Here is a 24,759-nt window from a genome sequence, read left to right on the forward strand (position 1 = left end):
TTTTTGCTTCTTTATGATGAGGTATTCGTTTATCAGTTTGTTTGTTTTTAATGATGGTAGTCTCTGCTGTTAGCAGAGATGGTACACCTTTTCGAGATGGTACACCGGTGTGTACCCCGGTCAGAATAGGTACACCGTATCCCTGCATGTCGTAAAAGGCGACTAAAAGGGTTGGCATCAGGAAGGGCATCCGGCCATAAAAACATCGCCTCAATAGGAAACCATGATGAGTACAAGTCTCTCCTGAGACTGACAAGATGGTCGATACGCTATATGTATGCACACTTCCCTCTAAAGTCTAAGCCATCTAACCTGGGTTTTAAATCCTGAACCAGCTAAAAACTTGTCGTCCCGGTGTTTCACAGGCAGGTTGATTCATCATCAATGTGTGTGCTGCCCCTCGGATGGACGTTGAACGAGCGTCCTGTCTGCCGACATTAGTTGGTGGACATTAAATGATCCCATGGTGTCCTTCGTGAAGAGTAGCCAAGATATCGCCGGCATCCTGAATGAATTCTAAATCCCTGCTCTAACTACTGTTGGTAGAGGGATGGCAAACTGCCAAGAAACTGCTTTTACAGCACCGAGGTTCCGTATCAGAGTACGATACATCGGATCGAGAGTCTCTCTTGAAAGTCCAGTGCCGAAAGAAAGTCTACACCCCCTTTCAAAATTTTCACCTTTTGTTGCTTTGTAGCCTGAAATTAAATAAGACTTTTTCACCTTTACTTCCACATCGTAACCCACAACTTCCAAGTGAAAAACAAATTCTACAAATTTCAGAAAATTCATTAAAAATACAAAACTAGAATATCTTGGTTGGATAAGTGTCCACCCCCCCCCCCCCTGTGTTAATACTTGATGGAAGCACCTTTGACAACAATTACAGCTGTGAGGCTGTTGGGATAGGTCTCTACCAACTTTGCACACCTTGATTGGGCAAAATTTTCCCATTCTTCTGAACAAAACTGTTCAAGCTCAGTTGAGCTGCATGCGGTGTGTTGATGGACAGCAATCTTCAAGTCATGCCACAGATTTTCGATTGGATTTAGGTCGGGGCTCTGACTGGGCCACTCAAGAATATTTATCTTTTTGTTCCTTAGCCACCCCAGTGTAGCTTTGGCTCTGTGCTTCGGGTGGTTGTCATGCTGAAAGGTTAATTTCCGTCCCAATTTCAGCTTTCTTGCAGAGGGCAGCAGGTTTTCCCCTGGGTTTTTCTTTATTTTTCCCATCCGTTTTCCCTTCTATCCTGACCCTAACACGAATATATCCCATTAAACAACAGTGAGGAAATCTAACTGAACACAGACTTATCGATCTAACTGAACTAAGGAACCTTTATGGTGTTCTGTGAATTTCCACAGCCGTAACAATATTCTAGTTTTGTATTTTTTTAAAATAATTTTTGAAATCTGGAGAATTTGTTTTTCACTTGGAAGTTGTGGGTTACGATGTGTAAATATAGGTGGAAAAAGTGAGCCTGGTGTTGGCTCAGTGGTTAGGGTGGCGGCTTGGGATCCTAGGGTCCTGAGTTCAAGCCCCGTCGGCCGCTGAATTAATACACCAGGGGGTTGACTCAGCCTGTCATCCTTCCGAGGTCAGCGAAATGAGTACCAGTTCCAGTGTGTGTACTGGTAGAGGGGCACTGCATCAGCGACACAGTCGCGCTTCAAGAAATTATAGCTACCCCGGCAGCTAAGCTGCCATACGACCACGACCAGGTGGGAAAAGTCTGATTTACAGGTCCCCTGACATGCCAAAGTACATAAATTTCATTACCTTCGCATTCTGCGAAAGGTTATGTTTTGGTCGGCGTGTATTTATTTATTTATTTATTTATTTATTTGTAATCTTGTGATTCGTATAACTCAAAAAGTATTAAACCGAATTGCATGAAATTTGGTGGGATGATTGGTTATTAGCCAGGAAGCATTTGATTAGATTTTGGGATCGTTCGGGTCAAAGGTCAAGGTCAAGGTCACGAAAAGGTCAAAATCGTCTTTTTCGATAACACGGTCAATTTTTATTCAATTTGCATGCAACTAACGCCAAAATGTTCAGAATTCAACGCCTCATCTTGTGATATGCAATATGACACAATGACGCCCATACTCTTGTTACCGATTAGGGGTCAAAGGTCAGGGGGGTCACGACCTTGAAAAATATGCGGTTTTTGTCATAACGCGGTCAATTCTTGTCCGCTTTACATGAACCCAGCACCAAAATGTTCAGAATTTAATGCCCAATCTTGTGACACAATGACGTCATAACACATGTCACCGGTTGGGGTAAAATGTCGGGGAGGGGGTCACGCCCTTGAAAAATATGCGGTTTTCGGCATAACTCAGTCAATTCTTATTCGATTTGCATGAAACCAGCATCAAACCAGTTCCCCACACTCATAACAAGAACAAAAAAAGTAGTGGCGGCGAAGGTATGTGCTCTATGAGTGCCCGTTCTAGTTTATTTATGTCCTAGAGGAGTTTTTCATCGTGAGTTCAAATCTGACAATATTTTTTTCACAATGCTCATTCTGTAAAATGTAACATTAAAAAAACAAACGTCTTCGGGAACGCCCCTAAAAATTCTCCTGAAAGGGGCGTAACCCACATGACATCAACTACAGGATGACAAAGGCTGCACGTAAATTACTCGGGTTGGTGGTCTACATGATTCTATTGGCTTTCTGTGTGTTTCTACATTCTATTGGTCGACTCAATCGCTTCGTTCATTTCTGCTTTTAAATAAATCGAACATTTTTGGTTTTGAATAATGGATGACATGGACTTTGATTTGTCTGGTAACGACAGTGAGTGTGAGATAAATGAAGGATTTTGGTCTGAATCACATGGAGAATTGTCGGATAACGTCGTCGCGGGAGGTGAAGTTCAGGCAGCTGGAAATGAAATACGGCCTTAGCAGTTCGAGCCTGAAGCAGGACAAGCAGAGGAAAATGGCGATGAAATGAAATGGACATCGAAGGAAGAGTCGGAAATAACAACTGGTTAGACTAAATCCTATTCGTAATTCCATAATGTAAATTTGACTTGCATACTGCTCGATATCAGAAATATTTTAGTGAGGTGACGTGAACAGCGCAGCGGACATGTTTCTTCGCGGCGAATTAATCACAAACAAGGCCGGCGCGTGTCATCGGCCGTGTCTCTCCGCGCATAAAACGAAGCAACCTCGCTGTCCGGATACGATGAAAACTTTTGTGTGCAGAACACACCTTGTGACACAATTGTCTCGAGTAGTCTGATAAATCTGACGTTCTGTTGCATTTTTATTTATTTTATTCCTACTGTCGTCATGTAGCGCCAGTAGAAAACAATGAAAACGAGAGGGGGAGCACTCGGTCGAGTGCAAAACCTCCGCCGCCAATACTGCTTGGTCACTCAAGTGAACCTGATATCCTATTCATTCAATTTGACGTCAACAGTGCTTACAGAGTTATAGTTTGCAACTTTCCCTTTTACTTTTAACTTTTACATACTCAATTCATTCATCACAACTAGATTCCTTGAGACAGAAATTGATTTTACGTGGGTATATCCACCTGAAGTTCCAAAGTCAGCCGCAATTCTAATTTTGGCATGTTTTTGTTGGAAATCACTTAAAACATGTAGAAATGCAAAAAAAAAAATTCAAATATTTTTTCAAAATGGCCGCCATAGCGGCCATATTGGATTTTGGACCAAGTCCAAAATCTAATGGCATGATCCTTGGACCATACCTAATCCCCCCACCAAGTTTCGGCGAAATCCGTCGAGGAGTTTTTCCGTAATACTGTTCACAAACAAACAAACAAACAAACAAGCAAACAGAAAGGGGTGAAAACAGTAACCTCCGATCTTCGATGGCAGAGGTTAAAAAAAAAGACAATAATAAAATAAAGCTACAGCACGTCAGATTTCTCGGCCTAGTCGGATGGACGACGTATTTATCGGACTAGTCTAGATTCTAGAGATCTCGAGTTGACAAGTGACTTGCATTAGCATGCACACAATGTATAAGTCAATGCGTAAGAGTCCCGAGGATATGAGGCCGTGTCATAGGACAGATAAATTTGTCTTTCATAGTTGTGCAAACATTTTTTTCCCTTTTCTTTTATTACAGCATTTTGGCTGGTGGTGGTGGTGGTGGTGGTTGTATGGCAGCTAAGCTGCCGGGGTAGCTATCATTTCTTGAAGCGTGACTGTGTCGCTGATGCAGTGCCCCTCTACCAGTACACACACTGGAACTGGTACTAATTTCGCCGACCTCGGAAGGATGACAGGCTGAGTCAACCCCCTGGTGTGTATTAATTCAGCGGCCGACAGGGCTTGAACTCAGGACCCTAGGATCCCAAGCCGCCACCCTAACCACTGAGCCAACACCAGGCAAGCATTTTGGCTAAATATTAATGAATAGCATGCCAATGGAAGCAGTACCTTCACTTTAGATGTCCATATTCTCCGACGATTATCATCTTTCGGGAATACATGAAGGCTTACACCGTCTTTGCTTGTATTGCTGCATCCTGCTACGATACATCTTGCAGGCATTTTCGAAAGTACGGCTAAAACTATTTAAAACTTTCGCGAAACAATCACTGGAATTAAGACGATCACAGAGATTGCACTAACGTGCAAAATGCATTTGTACGTACTTTATAAGGCGCGCGACATCTCGACTCGAGTCAATCCACTCTGTGTGAGTTACTGTATGTGACGTCACGCAGAGATTCGCTGAAGTCCATTTTTTAGGGGCGGGGCATAGCAAGTTGTGAATAGCTCCAGAAATGATTGAAATATTGCTCTAATTATCCCATTTTTTATTTAAAAAAAAAAACATGGGTGATTTCTTCACTAGGAAGGTCAAGTTAATATATAAATAACAAGTTTATTTTGCATGTCAGGGGACCTTTAATGTAATTTAATTCCAGACTATAAGGCAACAAAAGGTGAAAATTTTGAAAGGTGGTGTAGACTTTCTTCAGGTACTGAATATCAAGAATGAAATAATTTTCTTGAAATAATTGGATAGCAAATATTTTGAAATGAAAAATTGATCAGGCATGTCACACGGATCAACATTCAATGGCCCGATAGATCAATGGATCGGATTACTGTATTCGTGACTCGTAATTTTTGTGGTGTTAAGTCGAAATTGTTTTGCTATTTTAAATTTTTTGTTTTCATTGTGAGTTTCAATTTGATTAGTTTGTTTAGCTCCTTCAACATCAACTGATGTGCCACATATTGTAGGATTACAATGTTCTCAACCTGCTGGGAAAAGGTGCCTTCGCCTGCGTCTACAGAGCAAAATCTCTCGCCACGGGGATTGATGTCGCCATGAAAATGGTACGTTACCTCGTCTTTTGCTTCATGCCGTGTGTTGATTTTTTTCCATGTGATCTTGCCAGGCTGCTGTTGGAAATTGTATCGGTGTAAACTTAAAACATTGCAACTTGTTCTGCTATGTTTGAACCATTTCCATGAAGGTGTTGATGACTACAAAAAGACGAGCAACTTGCAATACCTGAACTCTAAAGTACAATATCTGTTTGCTTTGTGGTTTCTAATAATCTATTTATTAATGTAATAATTTATTAATAAAAATAATTTATTTGTACAATATTTGCTCAGAGGTTAAATGGAATTGACTATTTTATGAGGAATGTTTATGTTTGTTGAAATTTATTTTACACTTTTGGTTGTTCTAGCTCTCACTAGCTCTGCAAGATGAGTTTGTATCTTGTTTGTTGAAATGTTTTGGGTTTTTGGAGTGATATATTTCTGTGGTATACCGATCGTTCTTTTCGCAGGTGGTTACAAATCTGATTGGCATTTTGCATTGAAGAGTTTCTTTAAATATTCAGCTGTCTTCAAAGATATTTTTATCCCCACACCTTTTGAAAAAAAACATGGGGTGGGATATTGTAATCTGCTCCGTCCGTTTGTCTGTCTGTCTGTCACGCTATCTCCTAAACGGGGAATTTACCAAACTTGCAAGTTATGATCAGCACATAGCAAGAATGTGCAAGAGCAGTATTATTTTTGGCTCCGCCCGCTGGTGCCTGGACGGGGAAAAACGTGAAATACAAAAAAAATGCAATTACACATGTTTTTAAACCTTTAAAAAAAAAAAATGAAACTATATATGCAATTAACACTGGGGGACTCATGAACTATGTAATGATTTTTTGGGGGGGATTTGATCCTCCAATTCTTCACCACATGGCACAAAGGTACAAGAGTAGTATCATTTATTTTGGTCACTTAGACTCACAGGAGTCAGAATATTTTTTGAAACTCAAAACTTGACATTGGGTCATTGCTGATGGAACTTTGTGCCATCTTTTAACTTTGCTTTAGGTGGGACGCTCGGGGATTTGTGATGACGCGCCTTCGACTTTGCTCGAGTTTCATGTGTAAAAACGCTGCTCAATTTTCTTGACTTTACTTGACCAACCTATTTAGTTCACTGCAGGACGAAGGCCTCCCTCAACATCGGCCACTCTGTTCTATTCAATCTCATTTATAGGCAGTACGCTCCAGTAAAATAATAATATATTTCCATTGCTGTGTGATACTCCTGGACATAAGCCAGTCCAGTGATCATCTTTTCTTATGAAAGTCAATCGTTGTGTGTGTGTGTGTGTGTGTGTGTGTGTGTGTGTGTGTGTGTGTGTGTGTGTGTGTGTGTGTGTGTGTGTGTGTGTGTGTGTGTGTGTGTGTGTGTGTGTGTGTGTATCTTCTTCTTTCGGCTGCTCCCATTAGGGGTCGCCACAGCGGATCATCCATGTGATCCGCATGGTGATTTGGCACATGTTTTACGCCGGATGCCCTTCCTGACGCAACCCTGGTCGCCTCTTACGACACAGGGATATGGTACACCTATTTTAACCGGGGTATACACCGGCCCAGTACACTGGTACTCATTTCGCCGACCTCGGAAGGATGACAGGCTGAGTCAACCCCCTGGTGTATTAATTCAGTGGCCCAACGGGGCTTGAACTCAGAACCTTTTGGATCCCAAGCCACTGCCCTAACCACTGCGCCAACACCAGGCTCAACATATGTATGTATGTATATATATATATATATATATATATATATATATATATATATATATATATATATATATATATATATATATATATATATATATATATATATATATATATATATATATATATATATATATATATATATATACGCACGCACGCACGCACGCACGCACACACACATACACACATACACACAGTAGACTAGGCGTAAGTTGGCAGCGTGTAACTCGTCACTTCGCCAAAGTCGGCAGCGTCAAAAAGTCCCGAATTTATCTCATGTTAAGTCCCTATGAATAAAGGGTCATCCCTCTGTAAGTCGTCACTTCGTCTAAGTCGTCAGATGTTGTCCATTCCCACGTAATGGAAACTCAAGTAAATTACCACTCCTAACTCGTCACACGGAACTGCTGCCTCGTGAGAATCCCGATTTCATGTAATCGTGATGCTCGCTCATTGGTTTACACCGCCAGTGATTGGCTATTTATAACTGCGTACACACGTTGATCGCACTGCAGGCAGGACAATGGCGACGAAGCATAAGCTTACAACTAAAACTTACCAAGAAAAATACGACATTATCCAGTTTTGCGAGGCAAACCCACTGATGAAGAAAACAGCCATAGCTGAGAAGTTGGACATCAAACGGCAGACATTGAACGATATCTTGAAGAATAAGGGCACGATGTTTGGACAAGTGGAGAAGATCGCGAGGCCGGTGGTAAGTGTGAAATGTGTGTCCTTTGAAGATGCCGATGACGCGCTCATCATCTGGTTTCGGCAAATGTCGGCTCAGCCAAATATTTAGTTGAACGGTGAAATGTTGCTGCTGAAGGCACGTAAATTCGCTGCGGACCTCGGGCTTGATGATGCCGAGACCTTGCCGATGCACTGGATAGACAGATTCAAAGTGAGGTGGGAATCGGCAAGGTCAAGAAGTGCGGCGAATCAGGCAGCGTGGATTCGGCAGTGGTGCACGACTGGAAGGATGGCAAATTGAAAGACATCTTGGAAAGGTATCAGCCTCGGGACGTGTACAATGCCGATGAGACTGGGCTTTTCTGGCAGATGCTGCCAGAAAAGTCTCTGGGGTTCGTTGGTCAATCCCATCATGGTGATAAGCAGGCGAAGTTGTTGTCTTACAGTTGTTCATTATCTTTACTTTTGATAAACTGATTCATGAATTCCATCTTTGCTTGATCACTTTCCAACTCACCAATGAACCCCCACCTATGCCCCGAGGATTGTGTTTTCCTTTTGGTACAATAGCCGGCTCTCACACATACGTGTCCAGGCCACGCGCGACTTCATCCTTCACCCCACAGTCATCATGAATGTTCGCATACCTAGTCTACTGTGTATATATATATATATATATATATATATATATATATATATATATATATATATATATATATATATATATATATATATATATATATATATATATATATATATATATATATATATATATGTGTCTCAGGCAAATGTCGTGTACATATTCTACTTCTCGTGGTGTCTGATGGGATTTTGCAACCGTATCACAGGGCTTCGTATTGGAGTACATTTTTAAGAGTAAAAACGATAAGGAAAAGGAGGTTGAAATTGTGTACATGTCCTCAAATGGAACTGGTTAACAGTTGGTGTCATCGGACCACGTTTTGATGCATTGATGCATTAACGCATTAACGTATGCACCGATGGAAACTCGAGAACGTGGTGAAGGAGGGTTAAAATACGTGTTCACTGCTTCAGTGTGATTTGTGATAGATTATTACATGGTACGGTGCAAATGCCCCAAGTTAGTGCACAGGAGACATCTCACCTGCCTGTCCATGAGTGACCTTTCATGTTGTACATTTTTACTGTGCACAGAGATGTTCCATTGATTTCCATTGATTCAAAGTGTTCGACGTGCTTTCATTGGGTTGTTACAAAAGGAAATTGGTCACCTGTTGCTTTTCACAGGGTGTGTATGAGGAAATTGAATCTATGCACTTGTTTAGCTCGTTTGCTTTCATTTATTGTTATTATTGAGGTAAAGGAGGAGCTTGGTTTGAATTTCATGAATGTACTAATCTACTGCAAGGGGAAAAAAAGTTGGGGGGGGCGGAGGAATGGAGATGGGAGGAGTGGCACAGACGGCAAACTGGCATTATGTTGTTGGTTTCCCACCGTTGGTCCAGAACAGCTTTGCATGTCTGCATTATGATTGGTTGGTTTGTTCAATCATCATACCTCTATGTGTACCCAGTTGTGTGTGTTGCCCCAGGTTTATTCCAGATTATGTCGTTGTTATGCCAGATATGTTGGAGTTCTACCACTTTGCAAATTTCAGCTATTTTATCTTAAAATGAGTTTTTCTTTACATGTGTTATGTTACCAAAAGTATTGGAACATCACACGCAAACATTGTGTATATATGTGTGTATGTATATATGTATGTATATATGTATGTATATATATATATATATATATATATATATATATATATATATATATATATATATATATATCCTTCCAACCAACAAGTTTGCATTTGTGCCTTGCAATGAAGGTGCTCATTTGGTGTAACAGAAAATGTTGGTCGTTTAAAACGTTGAAATTCCACGTTCGCCTCACCTGGTTTCAATTACAAAATAATGTAATTTAAGTTCAAGTCACATTTGCTTGAATCTTCATTGTAATTATGTCAGATTTGTTTATCGCACCCAGATTTTTATTATAACTAGCATAGCGAGCCGGTGAAATGCCAATTTGTTAAATGGTGAATGTGATTTATTTGTTGTAACGTACATTTTTGATTGAATTTTTACATTTTTAATTGAATGTAATTATTTTTTATAACGACCCAGGTTTTTGATGTTGACATGTAACTGACCCTGTTTTGCTTCATAGTCAGGATGGAAGTTATTGTTTATTATTATCCCCCGCCAACCAACGAAGTTGGCGGGGGACATAGAAATGGGTTCCGTCCGTCCGTCCGTCCATCACATTTCGTTTCCGGAGCTTAACTACAAATCCCCTCAAGATATATTTACGAAATTTGGTACACATATCAAGCAAGTGGTGAACTGGTGCCTTTTGATATTTTCTAATTGAGAGGTCACATGGTTTGGCAGCCATGTTGGATTCAAGAAAAATATTAAATAATGTTTTCTCTGGAATCACATAACCTAATGAAGCAAAAATTTGCAACTATCATCTTCCATCATGTCTGCATACATGGTAAAAATTATGACATCACAAGTCACATGGTTTGGCAGCCATCTTGGATAGAAAAACGCACCTCATCCGATTAACATGAAACTTCACACACGTATTCCACTGGTTTATGTTGTGATGAGATCAATGTTGATATGTGTGTGGCTTTTGGAAGATAAAATTATTGATGATGGCTGTGATGTCTGATTGGTGTGTCAATTTTGAAGGTGAGATTGTTTTCATTGTGGTGGTGCTGCTTGGAGAACTATATTTAATGGAAAAGTGTAATGTGGACCGTCACAGTAACGGATGCCATGGAATCCTGCTACACCAGTGACTCGTTTTTAAGGAGCGGCGTCGTGCTCGTATGCCTTCACGCTTGTCATTCTCTGTGTTGGAGTGTTATTGATCACGCACATGGGAATGTATTTGTGAAACTATAATTCCTGTGTTTAGAAAAAACTTGTTAAAACCAGAACGGCACTCGGTAGAGCACATACCTCTGCCAAGCCTAACAGTTTAATTTTTTTTTTAATCCCACTGAGGGGCTGGATCTGGATCTGGACGTCAACCAAAATCGAATCTGATTGTTGTTGTCTCCTAACCAACTCATCCACCTAGTTTTGTCATAACTTGTCTACAACTTTTTGACACGACCCAACCTGTCCAACAAGTTTCGTCCGAATCGGTCCGTAACTTTTTGAGATATGTTTCAGCCATATGATTCGATGGTGAAGAATTACTTTGAATAATTTTGTGTCTGGATTTGGATCTTCACCAAAAATTGAATCCATTCTTTCTTATTGCACACCCTTGTCACACATTATTTCTTGTCACAGCAAATTCACCCAACCTGTCCACTAAATTTCGTCAAAATCCGTCCAACTTTTTGAGACACCCTGCTTACACACACCCGTACGGGTGAAAACAACCTCCGTGCACCTTTGGTGGAATCATGTCTCATGGTCATGCTCACAACTGAAAGCTCATGAAAATTGATTCAGAAACCTCCCATTTTCCACTTTTACATGTTCGAGCAGTCAGCTATGGTGAAGCGGTGACTATGTGGGCTATTTAGGTGTATCGTACAGTTCACTTGAGCAAATGCAATCACTCTCACAAAAACATTTGGGAGATAATTTACAGCTCTCACAGATTTTGAAGACACGAGTCTCAGTTGCACGTGATAAAGCGACATATGCTTGTCCATGGGAAAACAGGTGTTTCCAGGTGAAGGGCGACTCTTTGTAGTCTTAGTGCTTTGGCTTTATTTATCGTCATTAGAAACACAGCAGCATGTGAGGGAGGGGGGGGTTAGTGGGGGAGGTGGGACAAATATATTTTGTGCCATGGCTAATATCTATCTGCAGCAGGGTTAGTAAACCACTTGCACTGTGACATGGGTACAGGTGAAAAACCATAAGCCATCTTCACCACCATGCTGAGTTGAAGTTCCTTCAAAGGGAGGTCCTCGATTTTGATTGTGAACTGTGGTGTATGTCCATGCGTTTGTCTCCCGTTTAACGTGGCCTCCTCCTGCACAAATGACCGGAGAACAGACATGAACTAGAAGGGCATTCAGTGGAGCGCATACCTCTGCCACACAATGCCTGATCCAGTAGAACATATCTGGCCCAATACATTTTTGAAATATCATGCAATGCATCATTTTTGGCTTCATCTCTCAATGGTAAAGAATCACTTCAAAAATTAATGAATCCTCGTATCCGAATCTGGATTCAGATCTTCATCAAATCAATTTGTCCTTGTCACACACCCAACCTGCCCACCAAATTCCATCCGAATCCATCTACAACTTTTTGAGCTATCCTGCACACAGACAGACAGACTGGTGAAAACATCACCTCCTTCCACCTTCAGTGGCAGAGGTAATAATGTTTACGCAGGATAATTTTTAAAGTGCTTGAAATAATTTAAGTTGATAGATTAACTTAAACTTTTCCCATCACTGGGGATCACACAGGTACTTTTTCTAGTAGTAAATATTTTGCTGCGCAAAACTCTCGCTGAGGTAGCAAAATGTTGTGGAGCAGAATCACTCTTTAGTTAAATAAATAAATAAAATTTAAGAAGAAAAGATGGAAAGTTGGGTTCCCAATCATCAAAGTAAGCTCAGTCATAATGTTTACATATACGAGTATGACAAACTTGTGTGGTATTTATGTCAAGACTTCATGTGATGTGTGCTTCATGCGTCATGTTACTCGCTCAGCTCACTGTTAAGGATCTGGATTTCGTCTTTATATCTTCTTTTTTTTCCAGAATTGAAAGTTGTTATTGTTAATGCTGACCTTCCTCATGGTGAAAATTATTTTGTCAAATGTTTTATTATTTATAGATGCGTTTCAATTAATATGTGCTAACATTTGTGATAATTGTGCTTTTGTGAGAAATGCCATTTCTTTGTTTGCACCATTCATTGCCTCAGCTACAGTTGGTAACTAATACATGAGGGGGAAAAAAACCTGTGCCTGGTGATTGTTGTGTCAGGTACAGTTATTTGTTGGTGGTTTATATTCCCGACTCGCAAAAGTACCCGGCATTGCCAGGCAATGCCAGGTCCCTCCTCCTACCTCTTTCTTTCTACCCCAGCCCCCTTCTTCTCTCCCCCCCTTCTTCTCTCCCCCCCTTCTTCTCTCCCCCCCTTCTTCTCTCCCCCTTTCTTCTCCCCCCCTCCCACCTTCATATAAATGAAAAAAAACAGACCCACTCATAACTCTCACCTGTGAATAGAGGGAATAACCAATTAGCTCTCACCTAATCGATTAAACCTAGGTGGCTAGGATTATATAAATAAATCGACTCCTCCCATGCTCTTCTTGCCGAAGAAATGGAATAAAGCAACCATGAAAGGCTACCAAGGTAAGCCCTTTGCTGTTTCCAACCCTTCCCAGAGTTCCTCCACAGCTATAATGACATTCAGAAATAGTACATATATGAGAATCCCAATGTCAGTATCCGATCAGTATGAAAATGTTTTGAGGGCCATCTGGGGCTAAATTGTATGGGGGGGGGGGGAATTGATGTCTTCATCGTTCACCTGGTTTGGCAGCCATTTTTTTCCTTCTTTTTTTTTTACATAAATACCTTCAAAAATATTCTCAAATGGCTGAACACACCGAAGCAAAAACTTACAGGTATGATCGACTATCCATGAGGAACAAAAAGTTCACCACCTATGATGTCATGAGTTTCTATTGACATGGTTTGGTAGCTCTTCTTTTTTTTTTTCAAGAATAATCCTTTAAAAATCTTCTTCTCCAGAACAACTCGAGAGTTCGAGGGGAAACTTCACTCACATGTTCCCCAAGCTTTGGAAATACCACGATGTTCACGAATAATTAATAGGTCACATGGTCTGGAAGTCATGTTGAATTGAACGAAAACCATTTAAAAAAATCCTTCTCTTGAACCGCTTCATGAATCGACATTAAGCTTGACAATTATGATCTAGTAGTCATGGGGAATATATGTTTTAAATTTCAACCTGAATGGAAGCATGCATGGTCTGGCAGCCAGGATTATTCAATATTTTTAATTTGGGTTCGGGGATTTAAATCGAACTTGTACAAGTATCAAGTATGTATATCCATCTATCCACTGGGACCCTACTCTGTGCAGAGCATTGGTGCTGCCTAAGCAGTTTCCTTGGCTATTGGACACAAACCTGGATGGGTCGCCACTCCGACACAGTATACCAGCAAGCTGGCACTCATTTTGCTGACCTCGGAAGGATGACAGGCAGAGTCAACCCCACCTGGTATTAATTCAACAGCCAAGGGGGATCCCAAGCCTACCACCCTAACCATTAAGCCAACACCAGGCATACCCCATAATCTAATCAGTTAATCTTTATATAATTATACATACTTGTACAAACTTTGACTTTGATCCCTTCAGCCGTTCATATATATATATATATATATATATATATATATATATATATATATATATATATATATATATATATATATATATATATATTAGGGTGGTCCAAAAAAATGAAAGTTCGAATTTCTTGCAGGCATGTTTGCTAAATTGTTCCTGACGTTGAAAAACGTAAAGAAACAAAAAATTGGCAGATTTGGAGGTGGTTTCGGGGTCCATCAAAGTATCTCAACGGATTCATTATAATGTCACAATACTTATAGGAAAAATGAAAGGAAAGAGCATAAAATGTTCTCAGTGGGCAGTGGGCAACTGGCGGTCGGTGAATTTCTCCAATAGTTGATCCAAGAGGAACAGTTCCGTGCTTTTCCGTGTAGAACACGCCATACTCACTCACTCTGGGAATCAAAAAGAAGAAGAAAAAAATTAGAGATAAAAGAGTACTTTTAACAGCGAACCGAAAGCTCAACTGACGTCTCCCTCTCTCCCACTGACGTCTTCTTCTCTCCCATCGGATGTAGCAACCCCCACCGGATGTAGCAACTTCCTTCCTCTTGATGGACCCCTAAATATTTTTGGAACTGTGGCAAATTTGGCCAGGAGTATTTTCTCGTCAGGTAGAACAAAATAATCAACATGCCCCAAGAATATTCAAATTTTGAATTTTTACCTTCGCATTCTGCGAAAGGTTGTTTTGGTCGGCGTGTATTTATTTATTTATTTATTTATTTATTTGTAATCTTGTGATTCGTATAACTCAAAAAGTATTAAACCGAATTGCATGAAATTTGGTGGGATGATTGGTTATTAGCCAGGAAGCATTTGATTAGATTTTGGGATCGTTCGGGTCAAAGGTCAAGGTCAAGGTCACGAAAAGGTCAAAATCGTCTTTTTACGATAACACGGTCAATTTTTATTCAATTTGCATGAAACTAACGCCAAAATGTTCAGAATTCAACGCCTCATCTTGTGATATGCAATATGACACAATGACGCCCATACTCTTGTTACCGGTTAGGGGTCAAAGGTCAGGGGGGGTCACGACCTTGAAAAATATGCGGTTTTTGTCATAACGCAGTCAATTCTTGTCCGCTTTACATGAACCCAGCACCAAAATGTTCAGAATTTAATGCCCAATCTTGTGACACAATGACGTCATAACACATGCCACCGGTTGGGGTAAAATGTTGGGGGGGGGTCACGCCCTTGAAAAATATGCGGTTTTCGGCATAACTCAGTCAATTCTTATTCGATTTGCATGAAACCAGCATCAAACGAGATTACCTTCTCTTGTTGAAATGTTGTATTCACCGAGCTTGCGAGTGAAGACTCGCCAAAACGACGTGAGTTGATTGTTGTTTAGTCCGTAGCCCCCGATATGTGTCATATCGGGGGAGTTATATAAAGTTATATACATTATTGATATGTGGTTTGTGTCATAAGACCATTCATATGAAACCAGTTCCCCACACTCATACCAAGAACAAAAAAAGTAGTGGCGGCGAAGGTATACGCTCTATGAGTGCCCGTTCTAGTTCCCTTATGATTTTGGACCACCCTAATATATATATATATATATATATATATATATATATATATATATATATATATATATATATATATATATATATATATATATATATATACACACACATATCACATTCTAACCACACACTCACTGGCTGATATTAATGTTCGGTACCTTCCGGGTGGCGTAGAAAGCTGAAATTTTATGTGCTGATGGAAATCAAAGCATATACACTCAGAAAAATCACATAGCCGTCGGATGTATGTATATATGTATGTATGTATGTATGTATGTTTGTCCCCTTGCTTGATGAAGGAAATTGAGGGGGGTGGGGGGTGATAGATATTGTTATCGGCTCCATCCGTCTGTCTGTCCATCATGCTATCTCCTAAATGCTTGTGCCAAAATTCACCAATCTTGGTAGTTATATAATCACCACATGGCACAACAAAGCTGCAAAATCATTTTTGGCCCTGCACCCTGGGGTGGGATCACAAAGTCAAATAACAAAAAATGCATTGACGGGCACATTTTAAAGCTGTTGAAATGAAACTTTGTATGTGCAATCAACGTTGGGGACACGTGAAATGAAATATGTAACAAATGTTTGGATTTGATCTCCGGTTTGTGCTCCAGAAAGTGGGGACTTGGAGTCATAGGGGTCAAAATGGAAATAATTATTTTCACAAAATTTGATATTGGCCATTCCTGGTGGAATTTTTTGTCATCTTTCAACTTTCCTTTCAGTGGGAAGCGTGGGAATTTGCGATGGCCCCCATCTTCACTCTTGTTTTAACTCTTAATTGATTGTCCAATCCTTTTTTCCTTTATTCTGTTTCTCTGCCTGTTTCTCCTTGCGTGTGCTTCTTTAGATTGATATTTGTTTGAATTTGAATTTTCCCTTTTCACTATTTTACCTTTTTCTATAATTTATTTATTTTTTAATATTCAAGCTTATTTCATTTTTGATATTGTGTTGTTTTGGGAAAACCGTTTTAATGTTGTTTTGATTATATAACTCCAATATAAATGTTGTTTCACTCTAACAATTTTTATTGCAAGCTTTTATTTTATGATGAATATTTTGTTTTTTCTTTTATGATTTCATTCATCTGTAATTTGTCATTCTGTCACAACAAGTGGAATTGAATAAACCATTTTTGAATTTGAATTTTCTCCTCTTCCCATTCCCCTTCACTTTTTTTTCTCTGCCCCACACCATTCTCCCCTTTGTGAATATTGTATGTCTAAATCCGTCACCCACTGAGTTATCATTAAATAATTTTGTTTCGTGAAGCTAATTTGCAGTGCTCTTTCATGTTAGCAGTGTAACTGAATACAGAGTTTTCTGGGAAGCCAGTGTAACACTTAACCTGCAACACATTGATTTGGAATGATTGTAGAATATTATCATACTTTGCTTGTCTTATATGCGGAAGAGAATGGTCATGATTTGAGAGCATCCTTTATTGTGTGGGCAGATTGATAAGAGTGCAATGCAGCAAGCAGGTGGCCTGAAACGTGTGCGCAATGAAGTGGAGATACATTGCCAGCTCAAGCACCCGGCTGTGTTGGAAGTAAGAGATAGGTGTGCAGGACCGAGAAGGTGTCAGGCCTCAGGCCAAGCATCTAACATCCATGCTTTGATGCCTTTTTGTATTTGCACAGCCGTTTTCAGTCTTATTCCACTTTGTTCCACCACAGTAAACTCACCAACCCTTTTGTTTTTTTTTTTGGTTTTTTTCCAAACGGTTTGCTCTTGACACTTTTCATTTTTATTCCTCCAACCATCCACCATCCATGTTTTCATGGTTTTTTTTGTTTGTTTGTTTGTTTTTCAGCAGCCAAGCATCTCATATCCATGTTTTTCTCTTTTCTTTTAAAAATAAAACTACCCTCTGTCTTGGCCCACTTTTTTCCTGACACTTATTCCTGTTGATATTGAACTCTTAATTCCACTTGCCTTTTAGAAATGCCTTTTTACACTCGTCGGAGGAGAGGGTATTGCATTTGGGTCCGTTTGTTTGTTCGCACAGAACGTTCGTGTTTTTCTCTGCAACCGCTTGTCGGATTGAGATGAAATTTTCACCATTGGTGTGACTACTCATGCAGAATATTTAAATGATAATTATGAACGTCACAGGTCACGTGGTGTGGCAGCCATGTTGGAAAAATGGGAAAAATTTGGACCTCTGTATCTTTGAAACAACACCAAAAAAAAAATTGAAACTTGGCACACGGCAAGTACTCATCATGGGGAATAAGTGATTTTTATTTTTTACTTATTAATTTTTTTTAAATGATGTCATAGGTGCCTTCATTATAATGTCATGTTTACATATGTAGAAAGCTACATCTGATCAGTATGAAAATGTTTGAGGGTTATCTAGGGATAAAAAGGTCCACAGGAAAAAACAAAGATGACGGCATTGGTCACGTGATTTGGCAGCCTTTAAAAAAAAAAAAAATTCAAAAATCTTCTCTGAAGTGGCTGAACAGATTGAGGCGACACTTTACAGTTTACATGTATGACCGCCTATCCACGATGAACAAAAGGTTCACACATGAAGTTGTGGGTCACATGGTTTGGCAGCCATATTGGATTGATAATAAAACCTAAAAAATCATCTTCTCCAGAAGGCTGGACAGATCGAGAGGAAACTTCACATAAATGTTCCCCAAGCCTTGGGTGTACAAATTTGTTTAGGAATAATTGATAGGTCACATGGTTTGGCAGACATATTGGATTGAATAGAAATATTAAATAATGTTTTCTCTGGAACCGCTTAATTCATCGATTTAATTGAAACTTCACAATTATGATGTAGTAGTGATGGGGAATACAAGTTTTATATTTCAACTTGATTGGACATATGGTCTGGCAGCCACAATTATTTCTTTGTTTTGATCTGGGTTATTTATTTATTTGCTTTGAATTGTTTAACTTTTTTAAAATTTTATTTTTATTTTTTTGAATAAGGTTCACTTGGCTGTGCCTGAATGGGTTTGCTGGTAGAGGAATAGCAGCTGAAATGTGAATCTTCTCCAGGTTCCTCTTAATGACTTCATCTTTGCTTTTTGCTTGTTTGGGTTCCTTCTGATGACTCCAATGCAGGACTGTGCCTATTTGGTCTTCCATTTGATTTGAATATAATTTAATTTTATCCATTTCTAAATTCAATTAAATAATGATAAGCATCAGTCAGGGTCAGGTATCCAGTCAAAGCGGGATCTCTTGGTACCCGGTCATCACTGCCAGCAGTTATAAAGTGGCAGTTCTAATTATATGTCATTAATTATGTAACACACTAGTACACAAATGCCACACAAAATACACCATACAAAACTCCACAAACACCATACAAAATAAGTCCTGGCGAGGGTCTGCAATCTCTGATTGCTCTTTTTCTTTTTCTTTTTAAACAAAATTTTTTGACAAAAAGTGAATGCATTTTTATTTTATTTTATTATCATTATTATTTTTATATTTTTTTGTGCAATTTACAAACATGTTATTTTTCAATCGTTAGTTTTTACCAGATGTTTCGTTTTATGTGCTTTTTTTTGTGGTGTGGTTATTTGTTCCAGCCATGCCATTTTGGTGGTTTCATGTTTTTTGTTTTTAAATCCAAATTGGTTGGTATTTTAAAATATAATTCTGACACAGTGATGATTTCATTCATGCCCGTTTCAAGATGGTTCATATATGTGATCAATTAAAAATGATGCATTGCATTTTTATTTATTTAATTTTGCATGGAATGTGTGTGTGTGTGTGTGTGTGTGTGTGTGTGTGTGTGTGTGTGTGTGTATGTGTATATATGTATTTGCTTTCTGCTTTTTATTTTCTTCAATCCTGACAGATCTATTTAAGGGAAGGATTAAGGTGGAGGAGGAGGTTACTTTCATGTTGAGAATGGAGTGAGAAATAGGTGTAAGTAATGAATGTACCATAAAAATAACTTGCCCCTCTTTGTTTTCCCCACAGTTGTACAACTACTTTGAGGATCAACACTATGTGTACCTCGTCCTCGAGATGTGTCACAATGGTGAGGTTGGCCGCTTTCTCAAGCAACGTGGGAAGCCCTTTTCTGAGGAGCAAGGTGCGTTGTGATAGGCTCGCTAAACTGTGTTGAAGATCTATGCAACACAATGTTCTGAGGCTCAGGCACAACTACTTACTCAGTCAATTTCCATCCCAATCAATTGATGGATGATAACTCTTTATATCGAACTGCAAATGTCAAAGGATTCAGGATAAAGAACAATTTTGTATTTCATCTTGCACCCTCGATTTGATGTTTTCTTTTCACTTTGACTTCTACATTTGCACCAACAGTCATTCTTTTAGGAACTGTAAGAAAGATGGCATGAAGAAAAGGTCACATAATGATGTACAACAGATGTATCGATTTAAGACTTAGGGTTGAATTTTTATGTCCCTGTGTTTCAACTGGTGGGATTAATGCCTCAAGCAGCATTTTATGTTCTGGTGTATGGTGGTTATAATGCAATTAAAAAAAAATAGTAATGAAGGTATTGATTGTAATGAAGCCTCCCGTATACTCCTGTAGGATTTGACGGAGGCACGGGGGAGCACAGCACAGGGGTTGGGGTTTATACTCGAACCCCATGACAAATACACAGATACAGTTTCTTAAAATGAACACATTTAATGAAAATAGACATGTATTTACAAAGGACAATAATAAATGTAATAATTAAAATACATGAAGTAAATTAAACTCAAAGTTAAGGCACCTCGACACACACACTTGAATACAGACAAAGGGGAAAACGAAATAAAAGAAAATCCCTCCTTTTATTCTTGCACTTAGCTTGGCCAAGAGCTGGTCTTTGTGGAACTTGGAATCAAGACGCTTCTATTTGCGCAAAATGGTGCCAAGAGACAAACCTGTTGTGGGGTTTATTTTTACAATTAGTGCCCCCAATTTTTTAATCGTTCCTTAAATCCCTACGAGTATACAAAACCACCATTTAGGTTTTTTTTTTTTTCTTCCTTCTTTTTCGGACAAGGATTCTGGTTGGGACTTTCTGAATTTAATTTTACATCAATAATGTGAATAGAAAGTTTGTAGGTTTTACAATTTTTTTGACCTTGACCTAATTTTAAGGTCCAGACCTGATTATACAATTTATTTATTTTTAGCATTTTCTTTTTTTTTTAAACCATAACGTGATTAATTTTTATCTAATTGGAACACAATTTTCCTCTCTAGGGAGCTTAGACTCGAGAGTAAGGCACATTTAACCTTAATGTACATCATTCCCCTCGAAGTTTAAGGTCAAGGCCAAATGGTGGTCTGAAAAAAAAGTCCCGTTTTGTATGGATCTTCATGTTGCAGTGGACGAGTCTACAGACATTGGAGATGTTTGCCCAACTTTGTATTTGTTTTTGGGTGCAGTCAGTTTTGAGCAGTTTTGAAAATCAGGAGGAATGGCTCTCTCTATCTCTATCTCTCCATCTAATTATGACGTTCTGACACGACCAAGTTTGTGGACCCACCATTCGGAGAGGTTCTGGGATTGATATGGATATCTGCTTTCTGCTGTGAATCTAGAAATGTTGCCACTTCTTGTCGTAGTTCATAAAGCCGTCCAAGCATGTTTCCCTTCGAAAGCCATTGCACGTTTGTGTGGGAAAGCAAGGCTTGATGTTCATAATCCATATCCACACACAGCTGTTTGAAGAGATGACTGTTTAAGGCTCCAGCTTTGATGAAGTTGACTACCTTGATAGCCAGGTTACTGACATCCCTCATGTCAGCAGGTAGAGTTCTGGATGCCAAGGCTTCACGACGAAGGATGCAGTGCGTACCTATAGCAGATGGACTTTTTTTCTCTCACTCTTGTTATGAAACCAGATTGCAAACCAAGCATGGCCGGAGCTCCATCAGTACACACCCCGACCAGTGAGTCCTATGGAAGTTGATTTTCCTGGAAGAAGTTTGATACCACTTGAAAAATATCTGTTGCTGTTGTATGTATAACTTTCCATGGGATGGCAGAAGAGCATTTCCTCTTTTACACTATTGCCTGACATGAAACGAGCATACATTAGTGGTTGAGAACATTGAGCAACATCAGTCGTTTCGTCCAACTGGATGGCAAATACAGGAGAAGCTCTTACTTGGTCGAGAACTTGATTTTTGATGTCTTGAGACATTTCATTGATCCTTCCCTTGACGGTATCGTTTGAAAGAGCGATTTGGGAAAGCTTGTTTGTGTGGTGTAGTGGGCCTGCGGATGCAGGGCGTGATGCGGGGAGCATGGTGGAGGCGTGGAGGAGTGGTTTTGGAGTGGTCACGTGCTTGCACGGGATATAGGAGTGTGCGCCACCTGAGGCGTTGTTGTAGCCTGTGTAGTCTGTGCAGCCTGGGTAGTCTACAGTGGTGCACATCCGGATACGCAATAAACAGAGTTACGGCAACCCTCACGACTCTGCGTACCTCACTGCACATCGGACACCACAGTTGGCGACGAGTCTGTTCGGATCGGCGTGTGCAGCGTGGTTGGGTTATTGGATCGCGGCAGCGAGTAACTCAGCGCATCCCGCGCGGTTCGAGGTCTACACCGGACGAGGGTCCTGGAGGAGCGCATCGCGAGTTTCGCGCGCCGCACGCACAGGCTTCGGGGCCAGGCGTCTCGCCGTCACGGAGGGCTCGAGCATGGCAGAAGGTCGGGGCACGGCGCACGGACGCGTGCCCGTCTTCATTGGAGACGACTTCGAATTGTTTTCTGAACAGTTGGGCTGCTATTTCCACGCAAATGATGTGGACGATGAAGCCAAATGCAAATCGATCTTGCTCGCCTCGCTATCAACGGAACATTATCGGCTGCTGAGTGATTTGGTATCACTTCATTATCGCGCGCACGGCTTCAGGGCGGGTCGGGTCCTGCAGCCTGACGCCCCGCCGGCGCCTACGAGTCACGTTGAGTGGACGACGGCCGCGCTCGGAGTTCGTTTTATTACTGCTTTGCAAACCTCGGGAATGGTTTCTGCGAGGTCACGGCTAAAGGACGAGGGCATGAAGTTCAGCTCAGACGCGGCGTCGGACGTCGCGCAAGCTCTGAGGAATGTCCGGGGTCTCGGTGGTCGGTGCGTAGCAGATGATCCGGAGGTCAGCGCGATGTTCCAGGCGCGCACGACCGCGCGCACGGTCTTCGGCGCTGGTCATTGACGAGCGTTGCAATGCAGTCAATCGGACGGCGGTCTGAGCACTCAGGGACGTCTACGGTGTGTGTGCTGAGAGTCATTGCCCATCATAACGGTCATGGATGGTGGTGTGCGAAGCGACCCTTACATCCCGGGTCGAGACCTACTGCCGATGTTGAACCTGTCTTCAATTGGTCCGGAGGTGACAAGATCAATGACAGTGGAGGTTGAGATGATCGGGGCACTGATGCTGCCAGTGTTGGACCTGGTTTCAATTGGTCCGGAGGTGACAGGACCAATGCCAGTGGAGGTCGAGATGTTCGGGGCACTGATCGTGTGTCGAGTTGAGTCCGCTCATGCTACCCTCGCATTGCACACGTATGCCGGTGAAGCGCTGCCGGCGGTTGGCGGGGTACACGTCTTGGTTGCCCATCAGGGTCAGCGGGTTGCGCTCCCGCGGTTCGTGGTGCGAGGGGAGGGGTTTGCAGTTCCTGTTTCAGAGTTCATACCTCTAGGTGCACCTGTGCCTCCTTCGGGGCACGTACCCCCGTGTAGGCCCGGGCCTCCCTTGAGACGCGAGGGTGATGTTCCGGCGACGGGGGCCGCGACGATGCAGCGGGAGCTGCCGTTCACTGCTTCCTGCGACGGTGATGTACGGCTCTGGAGCAACGGGAGCCATGCTAGCTGCGAGGAGCTCTTGCGCTTCGGCTGCGCTCATGATACAATGCGCGCCCGTGTCGTTCAGGCGATTTCAGCGGGGAATTGGAGCGAGTCAGTCGCGTTCAAGAAGTTCGCGGATCGCGACCGTCGACGACAAGCAAGTCATCGCAACTTCGCGACAACGACCGAGAGACGGACACGTGATGTGATTCATGGGTTGCTGTTTGTTGTGTGTTTGATTTTCATTGCTCGAGTGATGCAGTTTAGCGTTGTTAAAATAAATGCCGACAGTTCGTGTGTGGGAATATGTTTGGCTGGGATCATTCGATCGGATGTTCAATATGACCGATGTGATATGAAGGCCTTGGGGGCGATCGTGGCAAATAAAGAGGTTTTTTCTGGGCCCCAGCTGCGAGGGCAGTCCACGGTTCGTTACCCTGTCATGTGTGGGGATTATATTGGGAGAACGCGCTGTATGAAAAGGGGAGTTTGCATCTGCGCAGACGGTGTTCTTGTTGCTTTATGGCATGATTGGATGTGATGTGTGGTTTTGTATGGGATTGCTCGGATTGCAGCCGGCTAATTGCCGGTTAGACTCGCGTGTGGGACTCAGAGATCGACTCAGAGCCGGGGCTGGTTCACTGTTCAGCGTCACCCCCACCCCTGGGTTCGCCAAGGTCAGACGTGCCTGGCGCCCTGGGGCGCAACTCTCTGTTCTTGCCAATGCCTTTTGGACGTACGTTGGAATCTCGGGTGATTGCAATGCGTGGGTTTGTTATGGGGTTGATGGTGCGCCCAGCCGACGGCGCTGTTTAGCGTCACCGCTCAAGGTCAGGCGGGTTTGGCGCCGGGCGGCACGAACCTCTGTACTCGCCAAGGTCGGCTGTGCTGGCGCTGCAGGGCTTCCAGACATTCCGAGCTTCCGGGCTCGGAATGTTTATCTGATTCGGGTCTGTCTGGGGGAGATGTGCCGCCTTGTCGGCCGGGGGCGTTTCATGGTGCCGGGGGAGGTTTGCTCGGGAGGTCGTCGCGACCTCGCCGGAGGGCGTGTAAGCATGAGCCGCCTGGGGGCGCTTCTGCTGCGTAGTGATGCTGTGCTTCCCGCCTTGCTTCTTGATATCTGTAACGCGGTCAGGGTTTTGTGGGTTCGTCGTGCAACTCAGTCTTCGGAACCTGTCCATTGCAGTTCAACTCGCTCACAGCGACATGTTATATGGGGTGATGTGCCTA

General features: G+C 41.6%; 1 protein-coding gene across 3 annotated transcripts in view; it reads left to right on the forward strand.

The window, feature by feature from the left end:
* The window catches only part of PLK4 (polo like kinase 4), a 162,861-nt gene that overhangs the window by 11,509 nt on the left and 126,593 nt on the right, over positions 1 to 24,759 (forward strand). For 2 of the 3 annotated variants that reach the window (XM_085885559.1, XM_085885560.1), the window contains exons 2-4: positions 5,250 to 5,345; positions 17,174 to 17,269; positions 19,681 to 19,795. In XM_085885559.1, coding sequence (XP_085741685.1) covers positions 5,250 to 5,345; positions 17,174 to 17,269; positions 19,681 to 19,795 — 307 coding nt within the window. Of the gene's footprint in view, positions 1 to 5,249; positions 5,346 to 17,172; positions 17,281 to 19,680; positions 19,796 to 24,759 lie in introns of those variants that run through there. The other variant, XM_085885561.1, reaches the window with a different exon arrangement.

This window comes from Eptatretus burgeri, chromosome 6, assembly GCF_056783735.1.
Source record: "Eptatretus burgeri isolate ZD-2024b chromosome 6, Ebu_testis_v1, whole genome shotgun sequence".
Classification (NCBI taxonomy): Eukaryota; Metazoa; Chordata; class Myxini; order Myxiniformes; family Myxinidae; genus Eptatretus; species Eptatretus burgeri.